At 43.3% G+C, this 21,740-nt stretch overlaps 1 protein-coding gene across 1 annotated transcript in view; it reads left to right on the top strand.

Moving 5' to 3' along the window:
* LOC139027411 (zinc finger protein 385A-like) overlaps window positions 1-20,303 on the top strand; it is a gene marked incomplete at its 3' end in the record, with an annotated part of 61,131 nt that extends 40,828 nt beyond the window's left edge. The window contains exons 2-3 of the mRNA XM_070442526.1: window positions 3,914-4,077; window positions 20,193-20,303. Of these exons, the coding sequence (XP_070298627.1) occupies window positions 3,914-4,077; window positions 20,193-20,303 (275 nt within the window). The remainder of the gene's footprint in view (window positions 1-3,913; window positions 4,078-20,192) is intronic.
* Between the last annotated feature and the right edge of the window lie 1,437 nt (window positions 20,304-21,740).

Below are 21,740 nucleotides of genomic sequence, written 5' to 3'. Positions count from 1 at the left end.
CCCTCTTCCACCCCCACCCCTCCAATGCTTCTCTCTCTCTCTCTCTCTCTGAAATAGATAATAAACAAAAGTGAAATAAACAATCAAAAATGAACAGTAAACATTACACTCACAAAAGTTTCAAAGGAATAGAGACATTTCAAATGTCATATTATGGCCATGCACAGTGTTGTAATGATGTGCAAATAGTTCAAGTACAAAAGGTAAAATAAGTATTTACAATGGTGTTAGTTCTTCACTGGTTGCCCTTGTCTTGTGGCAACAGGTCACAAATCTTGCTCCTGTGATGGCACACTGTGGTATTTCACCCACTAGATATGGGAGTTTATCAAAATTGGATTTGTTTTTGAATTCTTTGTTGGTCTGTGTAATCTGAGGGAAATATGTGTCTCTAATATGGTCATACATTTGGCAGGAGGATAAGAAGTGCAGCTCAGTTTCCACCTCGTTTTGTAGGCAGTGTGCACATAGTCTGTCTTCTCTTGAGAGCCAGGTCTGCCTACAGCGGCCTCTCTCAATAGCAAGGCTATGCTCACTGAGTCTGTACATAGTCAAAGCTTTCCTTAATTTTGCGTCAGTCACAGTGGTCAGGTATTCTGCCACTGTGTACTCTCTGTTTAGGGCCAAATACCATTCCAGTTTGCTCTGTTGTTTTGTTCATTCTTTCCAATGTGTCAAGCAATTATCTTTTTTTTCTCATGATTTGGTTGGGTCTAATTGTGTTGACTAGTTTAGGGTACTCTCTCGCTCTCTCTGTCTCCCTCTCCCTCTCATTCTCTTCATCTTTCTTTCTTTCATTGTTTTTCAGGAGATCTTTCTTTCTGTTTTCCTCCATCACTACAGAGACTTGGAGGCATGTCAGGACCAGCAGCCACACACCGATGAGACTGGTTGCAGTTGAGCTTCAGCTGTGACAGCCTTTTAGCTTCTGGGGAGAGAAAGAAAGAGAGGGAGAGAGAGAGTGAGAGAGAACGAGAGAAAGAGAGTGAGAGAGAGAGAGAGAGAGAGAGAGAGAGAGAGAGAGAGAGAGAGAGCACTGTCTCTAACTCTAATACTGACAGCACATTGATGATCCTCTTCAAGTCTTTCCTATTCAAACGAACTTCCTCACTCACAACCAAAATAGCTCCTGCTTACAATGTTTTGGATTTGTGACCGGTTTTCCAAACGTAGCAAATTTGTTAAGTAGTTACAGTCACACTGGCACCCAGAAAAAAAGACTACAATGAAAGATAATAAAGAGAGCGAGATGGAGACAGAGAGAGGGAAGATGAACGAACAGCCAGCAGGAGAGTGACGAAGTAAGGGAGGGTGGGGAGGTTACAGAAGCAGAGGCAGAAAAAGAGAGCGTGAAATGGGGGGAGAAAGCTGTGCACAGAGTGAGGGAGAAAGAGCCTGTGAGAGAGAGAGAGATAGAGAGAGAGAGAGAGAGAGAGAGAGATGGAGGGAGATGGAGGAATACTGAGGAGCTAGGCTGATATCTGCAGCGCTCCAGCTGTGAGGCTTAAGAAGCTTAACCTCCCCGCCCGTCACAGTAGACTATTCAAGTGCAGGCTTTCACCACTGCTTCATCGCCAGAGAGAACGCAGGGGAGGGAGGGATGGAGAGAGAGAGAGAGACAGCACAGGAGAAGAGAAGGGGAGAGGAAATGGATGATGCAGAGTGGAGGTCTATGTTTATTCTTCTCTCCCAGAGGAGTTGGGCTCAGAGGTAATGGTTGATTAGAGGAGAGGTGGCTGTCAGGTGTAGAGCTAGTCTCTACCACACTCCATCTATTTCTCATTCTCTCTCTCTCTCTCTCTCTCCCTCTTTCCCTCTCTCTCAATCTCACTTATGAGATGCTGTAAAATAGTGATTGAGGAGAGGGGGGATAAATCATTCCGCTTGATTTATTCCACATTTGTTTTGTTACAGCCTGAATTCAACATAGATTAAATTCTAACCCATCTACACACAATACCCCATAATGACAAAGCGAAAACATGTTTTTAGAAATTTTGCAAATGTATTGAAAATTAAATACATAAATATCTTATTTACATACCTTCCTGTAGGTGTAGGTGTACAGTACCAGTCAAAAGTTTGGACACACCTACTCATTCAAGGCATTTTCTTTATTTCTACATTGTAGAATAATAGTGAAGATATCAAAACTATGAAATGACACATATGGAATCACGTAGTAACCAAAAAAGTGTTAAACAAATGAAAATATATTTTATATTTGCGATTCTTCAAAGTAGCCACCCTTTGCCTTGATGACAGCTTTGCACACTCTAGGCATTCTCTCAACCAGCTTCATGAGGTAGTCACCTGGAATGCATTTCAATTAACAGGTGTGCCTTGTGGTGGAATATCTTTCCATCCTACTGCGTTTGAGCCAGTCGGTTGTGTTGTGACAAGGTAGGGGTGGTATACAGAAGATAGCCCTACTTTGTAAAAGACCAAGTCCATATTATGGCAAGAACAGCTCAAATAAGCAAAGAGAATCAACAGTCCACCATTACCTTAAGACATGGTCAGTCAATGCGGAAAATGTCTGCATGACTGCATGAATCAGGCCTTCATGGTCAAATTGCTGCAACGAAACCACTACTAAAGGACACCAATGAGAAGAAGAGACTTGCTTGGGCCAAGAAACACGAGCAATGGACATTAGACTGGTGGAAATATGTCCTTTGGTCTGATGAGTCCAAATTTGAGATTTTTGGTCCCAATCACCGTGTCTCTGTAAGACGCAGAGTAGATGAAGGGATGATCTCCGCATGTGTGGTTCCCACCGTGAAGCATGGAGGAGGAGGTGTTATGGTGTGGGGGTGCTTTGCTGGTGACACTGTCTGATCTATTTAGAATTCAAGGTACACTTAACCAGCATGGATACCACAGCATTATGCAGTGAAACATCATCCCATTTTTTTGTGCTTAGTGGGATTATCATTTGTTTTTCAACAGGACAATGACCCAAAACACATCACCAGCCTGTGTAAGGGCTATTTGACCAAGAATGAGAGTGATGGAGTGCTGCATCAGATGACCTGGCCTCCACAATCACCCGACCTCAACCCAATTGAGATGGTTTCGGATGAGTTGGACCGCAGAGTGAAGGAAAAGCATCCAACAAGTGCTCAGCATATGTGGGAAAAGCATTCCTCATGAAGCTGGTTGAGAGAATATCAATAGCGTACAAAGCCGCCATCAAGGCAAAGGGTGGCTAGTTTGAAGAATCTCAATTATAAAATACATTTTGATTTGTTTAAAACTTTTTGGGTTACTACATGATTCTATATGTGTTATTTCATAGTTCTGATGTCTTCACTATTATTCTACAATGTATAAAAGAGTAAAAATAAAGAAAAACCCTTGAATGAGTCGGTGTGTCCAAACTTTTTACTGGTACTGTATGTGTGTGTGTATGTGTGTGTGTGGGGGGGACTGAAACTGAGTTTCATGGATTAGCAGTATGGCAATGCACATTATTAGATGTTACAGCACAGCAGTGCACACAAATATTGTGCACACAAAATATTGTTATCAGATTTCAGATACTTTTGAAAAACTAGATTACCTATTAGATTACTTTCAAATTTAGAAAGTATGTTTGCAACAAAACAAAATACATTTATGACACCTTTCTGTTTTCTCAATGAAATTCAATTCTGTTTGTTTCACCTAAGCGACTCTGACCACAAATCAGAGACCACAATGATGACACACCAAATGCATTTGATGGATCCAAAAGTTCCATTACTGATTACCATTTTGGACAGGTAACTGGTATCTGTGACAGATTACACTTAGAAAGGAACCTACCCAACCCTGGTAGTCGGTTACATTAAGAAACAGAAAAAGACCACTGACTGTTTAGATATTTTCTGAATAAACCATCTATCTCTCTCTCTCTGTCTCTCTCTAGGCAGCATGAACCGTCCAGGGGTGGTCCCTGCCTTCTTCAGGACCCCCACGGTGATCCCACCCCCGCTGGACATGAAGCAGTTCCTGCAGTTCCCCATGGACACAGCTCCACCACAACACAGCATGGGCCTGTTCCACAACTTCAACACCAACAGTTACTCAACAGTGAGTAAACGCACTCCACACACACACAGGCATGTTAAGGCACACACCACGCATGCACGCCATACATATGCAGACACACACACTAACACAGCGCACACACATGTAGACCCCCTTCAACTCAGAGGTCGCACAAGGTTCAAAAGCTGTGTAGCAAAATTCGCACTTGTCTTTTCTGGGGCCTGGAGTTTTTCCTGATCTCATGACCTAGTCAGGTAAAACACTGGCCCAAATAGTGTAGTTTTTAAATGCATTGGGTTATTCTTTCTCTCTATATGCAGCTTTTAATAGGCTACATTTGGTTATGATATGTATTAAAAAGCTGTTTAATATCATTTAGCAATGTCAGTCATTACTCTATTCTACCTCGGGGGTTTGTGGTATATGGCCAATGTACCACAGCTAATGGCTATATCCAGGCACTCCTGGCACCACACCACCTCGGTCCTTATTGCTTAACTATACCACTGGTGCCGTCTTGTTGCAGGCTGTCTGAGAATATTAATTGTAATTGGCTTTGGTTTCGCATAATATTCCTCTGGGATGTATGTGCCAGTCAATTTGAGGGGTCTTGTAACTGTAGACAGGTGATGTATTCTAATTAAGTGGTTTTAAAGAATGATCCTCAATAATAAGCTGACAAGTGTTTGCTATCCCTGTGGCAGAATAAAGCTCTGCATATTCACAAAATGCCCCAGCGAGCATTGTACTGCAATACAATTGTAATGAATAGTCAGGGGGAAAAAGGTGGAGATTCACACACAGAGCACAGCATATGTTTATTAAGCCTTCACAGAAGGTAGGAATCGTGGTCACAGGCAGGCAATGGTCAAACACAGGTAGGCAGTCAAAACAAACAATACCTCACAACCATACAAACAGAAAGAACTGAACTAAATAGGGAGATGATGAGACCAGGTGAGAAATGAACACAGGTGAAATCAATCAACAAAAATGAAAGATAGGGCTACGTTCCAGAACACAAAGAAACAGGGCTACGTTCAAGAACACAAAGAAAAAGAACACAAGGTTGACTAAGAAAAGAAAAGCAGAACCTTACAACAATGAGTTATGGCTAATCAATTTAATAAGACGCACAGCCAGCGTTCCCCATTATCAGCGTTTTTAGACATGGACCCATCCAGTTCATTTCCAGATTGGGTTTCACGTGAAGGTCAGGACGGTGACAAACATTGGTGGGCGCGTACACACACACTCAAGCATGAACGCCACATGCACGTACACATACACACAGGGCCAGCCCACCTCGTGGGCAAAACACCCTATTGACGGTGGAGAGACGTTTTAAAGTGAATTTCCTGCTATTCTACAAATTTTGCCACGGAAAGTAGATAACATTTTGCAGTTTTAAGCAAACTTTCCTGCAATTCTACACATTTTGCCAAGATTTGTTCCATGTTAGTGATATCTAAGTGAGTGACTAACAAAATCAGTGGGGTTCCCCTGGAGGTCAGGCCCCCTGGGCACCTGCCCGGTCAGTATAGTTTAGATTGCTGGCTAGACTAACTTACCAATACAAAAATTGTTAGCTAACATGGCTAATTGAATGACTGTCAGTGACTGACATAACAAGAGAAAAACTGCTGATGCAAAACCACATCTCGAAATTGCACCTTGTGTATTCTATTATTCTAACTCTCAACAGTAAGTTGAGAACCCGGCTGGAGCCTGCCATGTACACACATGTAAAAGCACAGATGTGCAGGACAACAATATGTTGATKGCTGTAGATTTGTGATTTGTCGCTTGCATGTCAATATCAGACTGGGTATTTTGTAATCAAACATCGTAACAATTAGAAGAATAGTACAAAATACAATAATTGTAAGTACCTGACTATAGACACAAGGAAACACATTAGATATGCAGGACAACAGTGTCTAGTTTGTGAAACAGACGCCTCACAAGTCTTCAACTGGCAGCTTCATTACATAGTACTCGCAAAACACCAGTCTGTTTCTCAAACTAGACACTCTAATGTACTTGTCCTCTTGCTCAGTTGTGCACCGGGGCCTCCCACTCCTCTTTCTATTCTGGTTAGAGACAGCTTGCGCTGTTCTGTGAAGGGAGTAGTACGCAGCGTTGTAAGAGATCTTCAGTTTCTTGGTAATTTCTCACATGGAATAGCCTTCATTTCTCAGAACAAGAATAGACTGACGAGTTTCAGAAGAAAGTTATTTGTTTCTGGCCATTTTGAGCCTGTAATAGAACTCAAAAAGGCGAGTTTTATTGCTTCTTTAATCAGGACAACAGTTTTCAGCTGTGCTAACGAAACTGCAAAAGGGTTTTCTAATAATCAATTAGCCATTTAAAATGATAAACTTGGATTAGCTAACACAATGTGCCATTGGAACACAGGAGTGATAGTTGCTGATAATGGGCCTCTGTACACCTATGTAATGTAGATATTCCAATAAAAATCTGCCGTTTCCAGCTACAATAGTCATTTACAACATTAGCAATGTCTACACTGTATTTCTGATCAATTTAATGTTCTTTTAATGGACAAAAAATGTGCTATTCTTTCAAAAACAAGGACATTTCTAAGTGACCCCAAACTCTTGAACGGTAGTGTATATCACTCATTGGCCTCCCTCCATCTACTACTCACAGGGATCCTCTCAGGATCCCTCACCCTTGACCCATTCTCCTCTACTTTCTACACCACCTCAGCATATGACAACTTCTGCACTATTCTGATTCAGGCCACCTCAACCTGCCTCTCTCTCACCGGACAATTCCGATCCCCAGCAACATGGGCACCTCTACAGTTGACCAGTTGTGTAAAGTACTTAAGTAAAAATACTTTTATGTACTACTTAACCCTTGTGTTGTCTTATGGGTCAAAAATGACCTGCCACTATGTTTAACAGCAGAGAAACCCCCCTAAATTATATTTTTTCAACTTGAAATTTGATTACTTTTCCTAGAGTGACCCCAACATTAGAAAAAGTGAAACATCACCTTTGTTCATATTTCCATGAAAGCTGTACACCACCAGGGTACAAAGATTGTCTTAGGGTCATTTTTGACCCAGCAGTTATAAAATAATTTACACACCACAAAGACACACACACACGCAATGAGAATTTGAGATTATGTGTGCTACTGATTGAACTCAGCCAGCAGCTTCTGAAGAGGAAGATCACCATGGTTGGCACAGTTAGAAATAACAAGCCTGAGCTCCCCCCTGCACTCCTCACAACAAGGGGGAGAGAGGCCTTCTCAGAGTTTGCCTTCACCCCCACCACCACTCTAGTTTCTTACCTCCCAAAGAGGAACAAGAATGTGGTCCTCCTCAACACACTGCACAAAGCGGTTGAGATCAGTGATCATGAGGACAGGAAGCCAGCCATCTTCCTGGACTACAACCACAACAAAGGAGGTGTGGACAACCTGGACAAGGTGATTGGAACTTACAGCTGCAGGAGGATGACTGCCCGCTGGCCCCTGTCATCTTCCATAACATCATTAATATGTCCTCATACAATGCCTTCGTGATATGGAACAATATCAACCCTACCTGGATGCCTGATAAGTGGAAACAAGAGGAGGGTGTTCCTGGAGCAGCTGGGAAAGGCACTTGTAACCCCATACATTCAAGAAAGGGAGCGCCTCCCCCGCACAGCAGCCTCTGCAGCGCTTGTGAAAGCTGTTCAGGGGGCTGAATCTTGTCCTGATCCACCTGAGGCTGCAGCTGGGAGAGGCAAGAGGAGGAGATGCCAATTCTGCTCCCCAAAGAAGGACTGTAAAACAAATACTATGTGCTGCACACGTGAGAAATACATCTGCAAAGTCCATGCACACACACTTGCATACAGTCCTACATGTGCTAATTAGAGTTGATGCGTGTTCTACACGTTTTTGTTTTGTATCTATTATTTTATATTATTCTTATTTATTGTTGTTGTTTATACACCTTGTGGGTGAGGGCAATGGTAAAACAAATGGGAGTTGAATTGTAGTTGAATTCTTCATTGTACAATATATAAGAATATATCCCGATGTTGCCAAAAAATGTCAAGACTGTTATTGTTTCCCTTCAATAAAATGCATTCAAAACTACTTTCTGCACATTTCTGCTACTTTCTTAGGCTATACAAGTGCTATCTCTTGCTAAAAAACGAATGTTTACACCTATGCAGTACCTTTAGCCATAATAATAATAATAATACAACTCTACTTTAGTTAAGAAAACAATTATGACAGGTGTGTTGTAATAAAAACGACTGATTAAATGCAGTCTTTCTGCATTGTGAAGAGGGAAAACCCAGATATTCACAAAGTTTGTGATGAATGACAGGTTGTTTCTTCATGCAAAATGCCCCTCCCTGTCCCTATTTAAAAAATAATACAAAAATAGTGCCGTCTAGTTTGCTTAATATAAGGAATTTGATGTATAGCATTTACTTTACTTTGTACTTTTACTCAAGTATGACTATTTAATACTTTTTCTACCACTGTACTTAAGTACATTTAAAACCAAATACTTTTAGACTTTTACTCAAGTAGTATTTTACTGGGTAACTTTCACTTTTACTTGAGTCATTTTCTGCTAAGGTATCTTTACTTTTACTCAAGTATGACAATTGAGTACTTTTTCCACCATTGCAGTTGACACAAACAATTTTATCCACCGAAACTACACAATTCTCTGTCCAGCTCCCGGCTCCCTCTGGGCAGAAGAAAGGCAGACAAAGTCCACTACAGTTTACCTTCACTGACTCAACTGCACCCAACTCCTTTCCCACCCACCCTGAAACCACAAATGGACCCGTCAAAAGGCAAGGATCCACTTTTTCCAAAAATGTCAGTCTTACTTTAGTTTAGTTTAGTTTATTAATTCGACCATTTTAAAAAACAAGTACACATACAACTTRAAACCCATACATACACATGAATAAAATCATTGAGGATAACACACAATAAAGTCTGGGACTAATTTCCATTGTGGTCCTCTTGACACAAGATGGCTAGACAAGATCGAACACAGTATGGCAGTGAAATAATAAAACAAAAACATAGAAGAAGAACATCTATCTCATCATTCCAGTTACATCATAAGGGTTATTCATATGGGCACAGAAGACATCAAACATATTTTTACTTTATTTTTAAAGCTGTCCAGAGAGGACGTTGTTTTTATAGGCAGAGGCAACTCATTCCATTCTGAGGCTCCAGTATACAAGAAAGTGCCTTTCCCAGCATTACTCCTGAACCTGTATAATCACACATCAGCAACACCTGATCTGGTGCTGTGATTGTGTGCATCCCTAACACGAGGAAAGTAATCACTTAGATATCTGGGCGCAGGACCATAAATACTYCTGTAAACCAAACCTAGTCTAATCTAGGACACCCTAGCCTCAACAGGCAGCCAGTTTAGTTCCTGAAAGCAGCTCTTGCCTATGTGAGTATGTGGACTCACCTTCAATACTACCCTGATCAGCTTATTCTGGGCTATCTGGAGCTTCCCCTTCATAAGTTTAGATAAGCCCCCAAACCAGGAAGTACTAGCATAGTCAAAATGGCATTGAATGAGGGCAGTAGCTAGCACTTTCATGGAGTCCTTATTAAGCAGCTTGGACTTTCTAGACAAAAACTTAGTCCTGGCATTAACCTTCCCTAGCACCTTATTGGCCATGCTCACACCTCCCAAGCTTCCATCAAGGATACATCCCAAGTAGCTAACAGAGGTTTTAGTAGTCAGCACCTCACCCCCTAACTCCACTCTGATTTCAGACGACCTACACAATTTAGGTCTGGATCCAAAAATAATTGCTTCAGTTTTCCCTAAGTGCAGAGATAGCTTATTATCTCCAAGCCATTTGCTAATGTTAGTAAGCTCTGTGCTAAGTATGCTCTCCAACATAGTTTTACTTTTGTGAGACACCAGAAGTGTAGAGTCATCCGCATAAAGAAAAAGACGGCAAGAACAAGCATCTTTAATTTCGTTAATATACAATAAAAACAGCAGAGTCCCAAGGACGCTCCCCTGCGGWACGCCACAACTCATTGGTTTTGCCTGAGACAGTGAGCCATGAACCTCTACTACTTGCTCCCTTCCTGATAAATAGGACTTTACCCAGCCTAGCCTACTGCTTAACCCCAGTGCCTTCAGTTTGGAGATTAGGAGACAGTGGTTAACTGTATCAAAGGCCTTCTGTAGGTCAAGCAGTACCATTCCACACAGATTTCCCTCATCAATCTCTTTCCTGATGAAGTCAGTCAAGTAAAGTAGACATGAATCAGTGGAGTATGTTTTTCTAGAACCCGACTGAAAATCATACATTAGACCCTGTTTGTTAACATATTCATACATTTGCTCATGTACAATTCTCTCCAGGATCTTTGATGTTACACAGATGATAGATACAGGCCTATAGTTCCCAGGGTCAGACTTTATCCCCTTCTTATACAGAGGTATAACTTTAGCTTGTTTCATGTCCCTGGGAAAGGTGCCTTGTTCAAGAGAGAGATTAACAATATGCGTAATACAAGGGCCAATTTGCTCAACAGAATCTATAAGAAACCTTGCAGGAATATTATCCAGGCCTGTGGCTTTGGAGCATTTAAGCTCTGCCAGCATACTGACTATTTTGGCTGTTGCTACCTTTGCAAAAGAAAAAGAGTTTGGCTGAACCCCTAACTCTAMATAAKACTTCTTGACTTGGTTGCTTCCATACAAAACAGAACTGGTGGGCAGCTTGCTAACCAGCTTGCTGGCAACAGAAGTAAAAAAAAATGTTGAATTCATTGGCAACCTCTGCTTTTTCATATACCATCTCCCCTTTGATGTTCAGTCCAATACTGTTTAGTTTATTTTTGGTAGTACTACTACAGCCTAGTTCATTAAATGATTTCCAAAGCTTTTTAGGGTCATTTTTGTTTTCAATTATTTTCTCAGCAAAGTAACCCCTCTTAGCTTCATCCATCCTCCTCTGTGCTTAATTTCTGTGATGTTTATATAGGACAAAATCAGGCTGTTCTTGAGAGTTCTTAAATGTTTTAAATGCCTCATTCCTTGCTTGGATAGATTCTAGAATCTCATGATTAAACCAAGGGCTAGATCTCTGCTTTACCCTGACCCGTCTAATGGGAGCCATCACATTCACCACATCAAGGAATCTACATTTAAATACTTCCCAGGCACTGTCTACCCCTACACTATCTAGCACAGGTGACCAATTTTACCCACATCCTCCCTAAACGTTTCTACACAGTATTTTTTGAGTCCTCTGATTCTAACGGTTTTGTGACATTTAAATACAGTGGGGAGAACAAGTATTTGATACACTGCCGATTTTGCAGGTTTTCCTACTTACAAAGCATGTAGAGGTCTGTAATTTTTATCATAGGTACACTTCACTGTGAGAGACGGAATCTAAAACAAAAATCCAGAAAATCACATTGTATGATTTTTAAATAATTAATTTGCATTTTATTGCATGACATAAGTATTTGATCACCTACCAACCAGTAGAATTCCGGCTCTCACAGACCTGTTAGTTTTTCTTTAAGAAGCTCTCTTGTCTCCACTCATTACCTGTATTAACTGCACCTGTTTGAACTCGTTACCTGTATAAAAGACACCTGTCCACACACTCAATTAAACAGATTCCAACCTCTCCACAATGGCCAAGACCAGAGAGCTGTGTAAGGACATCAGGATAAAATTGTAGACCTGCACAAGGCGGGATGGGCTACAGGACAATAGGCAAGCAGCTTGGTGAGAAGGAAACAACTGTTGGCGCAATTATAGAAAATGGAAGAAGTTCAAGATGACGGTCAATCACCCTCGGTCTGGGGCTCCATGCAAGATTTCACCTCGTGGGGCATCAATGATCATGAGGAAGGTGAGGGATCAGCCCAGAACTACACGGCAGGACCTGGTCAATGACCTGAAGAGAGCTGGGACCACAGTCTCAAAGAAAACCATTAGTAACACACTACGCCGTCATGGATTAAAATCCTGCAGCGCACGCAAGGTCCCCCTGCTTAAGCCGTGCATGTCCAGGCCTGTCTGAAGTTTGCCAATGACCATCTGGATGATCCAGAGGAGGAATGGGAGAAGGTCATGTGGTCTGATGAAACAAAAATAGAGCTTTTTGGTCTAACTCCACTCGCCGTGTTTGGAGGAAGAAGAAGTATGAGTACAACCCCAAGAACACCATCCCAACCGTGAAGCAGGAGTGGAAACATCATTCTTTGGGGATGCTTTTCTGCAAAGGGGACAGGACGACTGCACCGTATTGAGGGGAGGATGGATGGGCCATGTATCGCGAGATCTTGGCCAACAACCTCCTTCCCTCAGTAAGAGCATTGAAGATGGGTCGTGGCTGGGTCTTCCAGCATGACAACGACACGAAACACACAGCCATGGCAACTAAGGAGTGCTCCGTAAGAAGCATCTCAAGTCCTGGAGTGGCCTAGCCAGTCTCCAGACCTGAACCCAATAGAAAATCTTTGGAGGAGCTGAAAGTCCGTATGCCCAGCGACAGCCCCGAAACCTGAAGGATCTGGAGAAGATCTGTAGGGAGGAGTGGGCCAAAATCCCTGCTGCAGTGTGTGCAAACCTAGTCAAGAACTACAGGAAACGTATGATCTCTGTAATTGCAAACAAAGGTTTCTGTACCAATATTAAGTCTGCTTTCTGATGTATCAAATACTTATGTCATGACAAAATGCAAATTAATTACTTAAAAATCATACAATGTGATTTTCTGGATTTTTGTTTTAGATTCCGTCTCTCATAGTTGAAGTGTACCATGATAAAAATTACAGACCTCTACATGCTTTGTAAGTAGGAAAACCTGCAAAATCGGCAGTGTATCAAATACTTGTTCTCCCCACTGTATATCTTTAAAAATCCTCCTTGTGCAAAATGTAATAAAATGATCACTGATTCCACTCGACATTACATCCACTCTGCGATATTTTAGATTTATCAGACACCAATATTAAGTCAATTGTACTTTGCACTGTTTCACATATCCTGGTGGGATCTTTTATCATTTGGGTCAGAGCAAGTGATCTATAAAAGTGCATAAATACATTGTGGGTTGGGCTATTTTTTTTTCAGACATCAGTATTGAAATCCCCTAACAAAATGATTTCCTTCAACAGGGAGTCATTACAGTTTGACAACACAATTTCAAGACCTTCATAGAATGCATTCTGCTTGGGCGGCCTATAACACACCCCCAACAAAATCAGCTTGGTTTTGGGAAGGCAGATATCCAGCCAGACAATCTCCAGATCAGCGTTTAAATCCGATCTGATGTTAAAAGCAATGTTTGATCTTACAAACGCACATATTCCCCCACCGTTCCGATTCCGATCCTTCCTGACAACAGAGTAAAATACCTATCTCAATTTCTGAGTCACAAACAGATGAATCCAACCATGTCTCAGTAAAACATAAGACACCCACCTCTGATTTGCAAACCAACAGGCTTCGTAGTAGGCTTCGTACGTTTAAGAGCACAAATTGTAAGCCCTTCGGCCCAAAGGCCTCATTGAATTCCCGATCCACTTGTAACTCGCCTCCCACTGCGCTGCCATCTTCCCACTGCCCTGTCTCCGGTGGCCTTTCTGTCGCCCCAGGTGCTACTCCATCGTCCTCACCACCGTGTCCCCCGTCACTCACCTCTGGTTGCCTCCGCTCCGCTGTGGATCCCCCCTCCTCCGGTGCACTCTCCAACCTCGGTAAGTCCTCTGGTCCCACTCCACCTTCAATGCTCACACACTCTGTGGGTACAGCACACCGACAGCAACGGTAAACTTCCTTGACCCCTTGCCCAAAGCTAGAATCGCTGCATTTTAGATGAATCCACTGCACGCATTCCAAACATACCAAAGCTTTGCTGTTACTCTTTATCCACCGTTCCCAAGAGGAGCATGGGTGCATAGTCCGTTTGATGGGGTTCGTGATAAAGTGAGGTCCAGGGCATTGATGGATATCACCCGATAAGAGAAGGAATAGAGTTATTATAAGATCTCTACCATTATTTTGCGATTTCAGACTGGATTTCGATGATCGTTTTGGTTTGTGCCAAGGTGCTATGAAAGTTTGGTATATAACATTTCTTCCAAATCCGAAGTGCTGGATGCCATCAAGTGTTTGCATGACTGAGAAGTTGCTGAGAATTTACTATTCTTTCATCTAAATAGCAGATGCAATTATTTCCAGTAACATTTAAAACAAACACATAAAGTAAATGTACTGCCACCATGCCGAACTTGCCGGTCGCCATCTTGAAATCATGTGTGGCAGCAACATGCAGCCATGGTCCATACTGGACCAGATTCTTCTTTATCAGATCCATCGATGCCAGGCTCAGGCTCCGAGCTCTTCACCACACCTTCCAACTCACTTAATTCACATTCATTCACTTCCATTTCACCTCTAGAACTCGGTCTGGTGCACGGCTCACTGTTTGCACTTGACACCAATCTTTTTCGACACTCAATCTCCATTTTTATTGCCAACTTCCTCAGATTCAGCTCTACCCTCTGCTTTCCTCATTCTCTTCAACCTCTTCTTCCTCTTTTTCCACCTCCATTCCTCCTCAGAAATCCACCTTTCTGTGTCCCTGTTCCAATATTCCTCTTCAGTCGCCATTTTAGAACTTTCTGCAATCTTCCCCTGTCTGCATGGATAGCCAATGACATTACCCCTTATTGACATCTGACTTAAACCAACCAGTTAAAATAAATAACCATTAAATACAAATTTCTGCAGTGCCAAGTGGAATTATAACCAACCCTGTTACACACACATGTAGCAGACCCTCTCACACACACACATTCATCTTTACATGGCACTGAGTCCAGTTACATAGTCCTAGTTGCTAGGACCATTCATTCACTTTCACTCAAACCTCTCCAGGTCAGTTAAAACATACAGAGGCTCTGTCAGCAAGGGCACTTATATTATGGCCACTCTGTCTGAGTGGTTATTACAGCCAGTGAGACTATGACAGAACATAAACTCAGCAAAAAAAGAAATGCCCCTTTTTCAGGACCCTGTCATTCAAAGATCATTCGTAAAAATCCAAATAACTTCACAGATCTTCATTGTAAAGGGTTTAAACACTGTTTCCCATGCTTGTTCAATGACCCATAAACAATTAATGAACATGCACCTGTGAAACGGTCATTGAGACACTAACAGCTTACAGATGGTAGGCAATTAAGGTCACAGTTATGAAAACTTTGGACACTAAAGAGGCCTTTCTACTGACTCTGAAAACCATCAAAAGAAAGATKCCCAGGGTCCCTGCTCATCTGTGTGAATGTGCCTTAGGCATGCTGCAAGGAGGCATGAGGACTGCAGATGTGGCCAGGGCAATAAATTGCAATGTCCATACTGTGAGACGCCTAAGACAGCACTACAGGGAGACAGGACGGACAGCTGATCATCCTCGCAGTGGCAGATCACGAGTAACAACACCTGCACAGGATCGGTACATCCAAACATCACACCTGCGGGACAGGTACAGGATAGCAGTAAGACAGGTCCTCACCAGACATCACAGGCAACAATGTCGCCTATGGGCACAAACCCACCGTCGCTGAACCGGACAGGACTGGCAAAAAGTGCTCTTCACTGACGAGTTGCGGTTTTGTCTCACCAGGGGTGATGGTAAGATTCACATTTATCGTCGAAGGAATGAGCGTTACACCGAGGCCTGTACTCTGGAGCGGGATCGATTTGGAGGTGGAGGGTCCATCATGGTCTGGAGGGATGTTTCACAGCATCATTGGACTGAGCTTGTTGTCATTGCAGGCACTCAACGCTGTGCGTTACAGGGAAGACATCCTCCTCCCTCATGTGGTACCCTTCCTGCACGCTCATCCTGACATGACCCTCCAGCATGACAATGCCACCAGCCATGGTGCTCGTTCTGTGCGTGATTTCCTGCAAGACAGGAATGTCAATGTTCTGCCATGGCCAGTGAAGAGCCCGGATCTCAATCCCATTGAGCACGTCTGGAACCTGTTGGATCGGAGGGTGAGGGCTAGGGCCATTCCCCCCAGAAATGTCCGGGAACTTGCAGGTGCCTTGGTGGAAGAGTGGGGTAACATCTCACAGCAAGAACTGGCAAATCTGGTGCAGTCCATGAGGAGGAGATGCACTGCAGTACTTAATGCAGCTGGTGGCCACACCAGATACTGACTGTTACTTTTGATTTTGACCCCGTCTTTGTTCAGGGACTCATTATTCCATTTATGTTAGTCACATGTCTGAGGAACTTGTTCAGTTTATGTCTCAGTTGTTGAATCTTGTTATGTTCATAAAAATATTTACACATGTTAAGTTTGCTGAAAATAAATGCAGTTGACAGTGAGAAGACATTTCTTTTTTTGCTGAGTTTATTAACCCTGATAACCTATAGAGGGTGCTAGAACAGAGGCTCTTCACAGAGCACTGATGAGTAATTTATGAGATTGAGAGAGCCACTAGAGCAGGGGTACTCAACTCTTACCCTACGAGGTCCGAAGCATGATGGTTTCCTGTTTTACCTGATAATGAATTGCACATACCTGGTGTTCCAGGTCTAATTCAGTCCCTGATTAGAGGGGAACAATGAATAAATGCAGTGGAACTGGCTTCCAGGTCTAATTCAGTCCCTAATTAGAGAGGAACAATGAATAAATGCAGTGGAACTGGCTTCCAGGACTAATTCAGTCCCTGATTAGAGGGGAACAATGAATAAATGCAGTGGAACTGGCTTCCAGGTCTAACTCAGTCCGCAATTAGAGAGGAACAATGAATAAATGCAGCGGAACTGGCTTCCAGGACTAATTCAGTCCCTGATTAGAGGGGAACAATGCAGTGGAACTGGCTTCCAGGTCCAGACTTTCCCAGTTGTTGTCAGATAATTAGTTCTATTCTCATGAGGACCTGTTATTTAGACAGTGTATAATAAGAACAACAAAGAGGCAGTGCAGTGAGGGAGCAAGTTCCGGATGCTCTGTGAGCCTGGCTGCTAGACTGAATGCTCCATGATCCACTCATAAAGAGTTTGCTTGCACCATATATTACGCTCAGCTATCATACTATCCAATGGAGTGAGTGCTACCCTCGTCTATGGAGAATGCAGAGTGGAGTAGATAATGATTTCTCTACCAGCCCCATATGGTGTACAGTATGGGTGGAGGTATGAAGAGAGGGAATGAAAGAAGGGACGTAAAAGAGTGACTTAATGTGAGGTCATAACGGCAGACAGAACGTAGAGCCGGGTGGATAGAGAAACGGCGGGGTGGAAAGAGAGAGATCAATCAGCCTGTTCACAACAGCTGGACAAAGAGAGGGAGAGAGAGAGAGATGTTACAAAACACAAGTCGTCCACATGGCTAACCAAAATTGATAGTAGGACTTGAATAGGTGAGGACAATGACTTGCCGTCTTGTTTGCGCACACACACACCTGCATGCACGTAAACACACACACACTGTTACAGTCGTCGGATGATAAATGACCGGACCAAGGTGCAGCGTGGTAGGCGTACATTCTCTCTTTATTTGAAAACGTAACACCGGGAAAAACCAATGACCACAAACCGAACGTAAAGCTAGTCGTGCCTAAAGCAACAAAACAAAGACAAGATCCCACAAAACCCAAAAGGAAACTGACAACTTATATCTGATTCCCAATCAGAGACAACGATAGACAGCTGCCTCTGATTGGGAATCAAACACACCAACATAGAAACAGAAAACCTAGAATGCCCACCCTAATCACACCCTGACCTAACCAAATAGAGAAATAAAAAGGCTCTATAAGGTCAGGGCGTGACACATACACATCTTCACAGATCAAACACCTTGTTGTTGGCATATATATATATATATATATATAGAGAAGGAGAGAGAGAGAGAGGAGAGAGAGGAGAGAAGGAGAGAGATGAGAAGGAGAGAGGCCGTGATGAGACGACGAGCAGAGAGAGAGAGAGAGAGAGAGAGGGAGAGAGAGAGAGAGCAGAGAGAGAGAGAGAGAGAGAGAGAGAGAGAGAGAGAGAGAGAGAGAGAGAGAGAGAGAGAGAGATGTTGGGGAACAAACAGAACTCCAGGCAGAGGAGAATAAATATAGACATGAACTCTATTCAACCACTTATATATGGGAGAATAATTACACCTTTTGCCTGGTGTTTGGAAGTTGAAAGTGAAACTAGCCTCTCATTTTGCAGTATAAGTTCACAGTAGCAGTCAGTGATTAGAAACTGAATAAAACCTCAGTCCTTTTGGCTGCAGAGTGGAGAAACACCCAGCCTGGGTTGTGGTTACCAAGAAGAGGGGTCAGAACCCTCACAGCGCTCACGAATCCTGTTTGGGGCTATTTTGTTACCACTGTAAACATCAGACGTCTGGGTTGGCTTGAGTCAGATCCACATGGTCAACATGTCTTTCTAAAGAGCTGTGAACTATTTCAAAATGCTCCACATACTGTAAAAGCCTTGTATATTAGTCTAAGAACATGTTGCTCACATCAGATTCTAGTTRTCTACTATCATGGTCTGTTCCAATTCTAAGGGGAGTCCTCTCTACAGACAGTGTTCAGGTGATTTGTTCATACAGTTTTGAGTTTTAATGTCACATGCAGAAGTACAGTGAAATGCCTTTCTGGCAAACTCAAAACCCAACAATGTAATAATAAATAATAATGTATTACTAGGAAAAGAAACACGAGAAATAAGAAGAAATATGCAGAAGTTCCAAAACCATATTTACAATATACAGGGATCCTGTGTGATGGATGGAGGTAGATATGATGGAGGTAGATATGTATAGGGGTAAGGTGACTAGGCAACAGGATATAAGATAAACAGAGTAGCAGCACCTTGTATGTGAGTGGGAGTGTGTGTGTGTGTAGCGTCAGTATAAATGTATGTGCATATTATGTGTGAGTGAGCAGATGATAAAGGGAGTGTGTGTGAGAGACAGTGCAAAAATACAAAGAAAAGGTCAATAAAGATACAAGGTTAACTCAGACAGTCTGTGTAGCTATTTTGTTAGCTATTTATCAKTCGTATTGCTTGGGGATAGTTCAAGACCCTGTTGGTGCCAGACTTGATGCACCGGTACCGCTTGCCATGCGGAAGCAGAGAGAATAGACTATGGCTTGTGTGGTTGGAGTCTTTAACAATTTTCCGGGCCTTCCTACCACAGTGATGTACTGGGCTGTCCGCACCACCCTCTACAGGGCCATGTAATCGAGTGCTGTGCTATTGCCATACCAGGCAGTGATGCAGCCAGTCAATATGCTATCAATGGTACAGCTGTAGAACTTTTTGAGGATTTTTCAACCTCTTGGGGGGGGAAGAGTTTGTTTGGACCATTTGAAGTCTTTAGTGATTTGGACACAGAGGAACTTGAAGCTAACATGATCTTTATGAATTATGAAGCCTTTATTTGATTTATGTGTTTTTTATTATAATATAAATTATTCAAAATTCACAAGTGACATTAGCTGATGAAGATTATGTCATAGAACAACCTGTATAAGCTCTCCTAAGCCTGTGTGTACCACATACCTTATTTTGGGCGTTTATCCTAAAACCCTACAAAAACGCCATTCATTTTCCTCATAGGCTTTGTCGAACGAACGATGACAGAGTTAGTACCTACAAAAAGACCCCATTACTATTTCTCTCTATAGGAGACCATTTTAACTTCTTAGTCATACAGTTTCMTTGATCCTCCTGCTATACTGTTGGATGGAGTCTGTAATCAGGGCCCTCTAACCCCACTATCAAAAAAGCATTTGAACAGCACCCAAGACCCAAGGCACAGACAGCTCTGGCAGCTGCTGATGAAAAAAACACTCTCCTGTCGTCATCAATCAGGGCTCTCTTCCCTTCTATAACTCTCTCTCCTTTTCTCTCACTCACTCTCCACCTCTCTCTCTCTCTCTCTCTCTCCTCTCTCCCTCCTCCCCTTCACTACCTCCCTCCCACTGGTAGGGGCCTTTTTCAAAACGTTTCATTAACTCTGCTACCACCACCATGGCACAATGACCTATGTCTATCTGCTCCCCTACTCAGAGTACTTAAATTATCTATATAACCTGCTCTCTGCCCCTCCCCCTCCAGATGGACCCGGTACAGAAGGCGGTGATGAACCACACCTTCGGCCCCCCCATGATGAAGATCAAACGACCCATCATCTCCTGCAATGTCTGCCAGATCCGCTTCAACTCAGAAGTAAGGCAGTAAGGCACTATCCATCCATCCACCCATGCACCCACCCATGCACCCACCCAGGCATCCACCATCCACACATTCATCCAGGCATCCATCTAAGTATTCCACACATCTATCTATGCACTACATCATGACCTGACCTAAATGTCAGGTTGACTGGACTGCTGGAGCAGGTGTCAGGTGAGAACTGTGTCTACGATTCCTCGGCTCCACTTTTCCCCTTGGGGCAGCCCTGCTTAGCTTACATTACCGTCTCTCTGTTTGACACCATTTCATTGGCACTTCCCAGAAAGGAGTTAATATCATGCAACTGTGCTCTGGCGGGCTGTGGGGACAAAGTAGAGTAGAGGGGGCTGGATGGCTAGGGGACTAAAGTAAAAGGGGCTGGATGGCTAGGGGACTAAAGTAAAAGGGGCTGGGATGCTAGGGGACTAAAGTAAAGGGGGCTGGATGGCTAGGGGACTAAAGTAAAAGGGGCTGGGATGCTAGGGGACTAAAGTAAAGGGGGCTGGGGGGCTAGGAGACAAATGTACAGGGGGTTGAGGTACTAGGGGACTAAAGTACAGGGGGCTGGGAGACTAAAATACAGGGGGCTGTGAGACTAGAGAACAGGGGACTAGGGGACTAGAGAACATGGGACTAGGGGACAAAAGTACAGGGGGCTAGGGGACTAAAGTACAGGGTGCTTGGGGGCTAGGGGTTTAAAGTACAGGTGGCTTGGGGGCTAGGGGACTAGAGAACAGGGGACTAGGGGACTAAATAACAAGGGACTAGGGAACTAGAGTACATGGGACTTGGGGACTAGAGAACAGGGGACTAGGGGACTAGAGAACAGGGGATTAGGGGACTAGAGAACAGGGGACTAGGGAAATAGAGCACAGGGGACTAGAGAACAGGGGACTAGGGGACTAGAGAACAGGGGACTAGGGGATCCCTAGTCCCCTGTTCTTTAGTCCCCTAGTCCCCTGTTCTCTAGTTCCCTAGTCCCCTGTTCTTTAGTCGCCCTAGTCCCCTGTTCTCTTTAGTCCCCTAGTCCCCTGTTCTCTAGTTCCCTAGTCCCTGTTCTCTAGTCCCTAGTTCCCCTGTTCTTTAGTCCCCTAGTCCCAGTTCTCTATTTCCCAAGTCCCCTGTTCTTAGTCCCTAGTCCCCTGTTTGCTAGTCCCCTAGTCCCCTGTTCTCTAGTTCCTAGTCCCCTGTTCTTTAGTCCCCTATCCCTGTTCTCTATTTCCCTAGTCTGTTCTCTAGTCCCCTAGTCCCCTGTTCTTTAGTCCCCCTAGTCCCCAGTTCTCTATTTCCCTAGTCCCCTGTTCTCTAGTCCCCTGTTCTTTAGTCCCCGAGTCCCCTGTTGCTTTAGTTCCCCTAGTCCCTTTCTCTAGTCCCTAGTCCCATGTTCTCTAGTCCCCTAGTCCCCTTTGCTCTAGTCCCCTAGTCCCAGTT

Source organism: Salvelinus sp. IW2-2015, unplaced genomic scaffold (genome assembly GCF_002910315.2).
Source record: "Salvelinus sp. IW2-2015 unplaced genomic scaffold, ASM291031v2 Un_scaffold16294, whole genome shotgun sequence".
Taxonomy (NCBI): Eukaryota; Metazoa; Chordata; class Actinopteri; order Salmoniformes; family Salmonidae; genus Salvelinus; species Salvelinus sp. IW2-2015.
The sequence above is the reverse complement of the archived record's forward strand: the minus strand, read 5'-3'. Positions and strand labels throughout refer to the sequence as shown.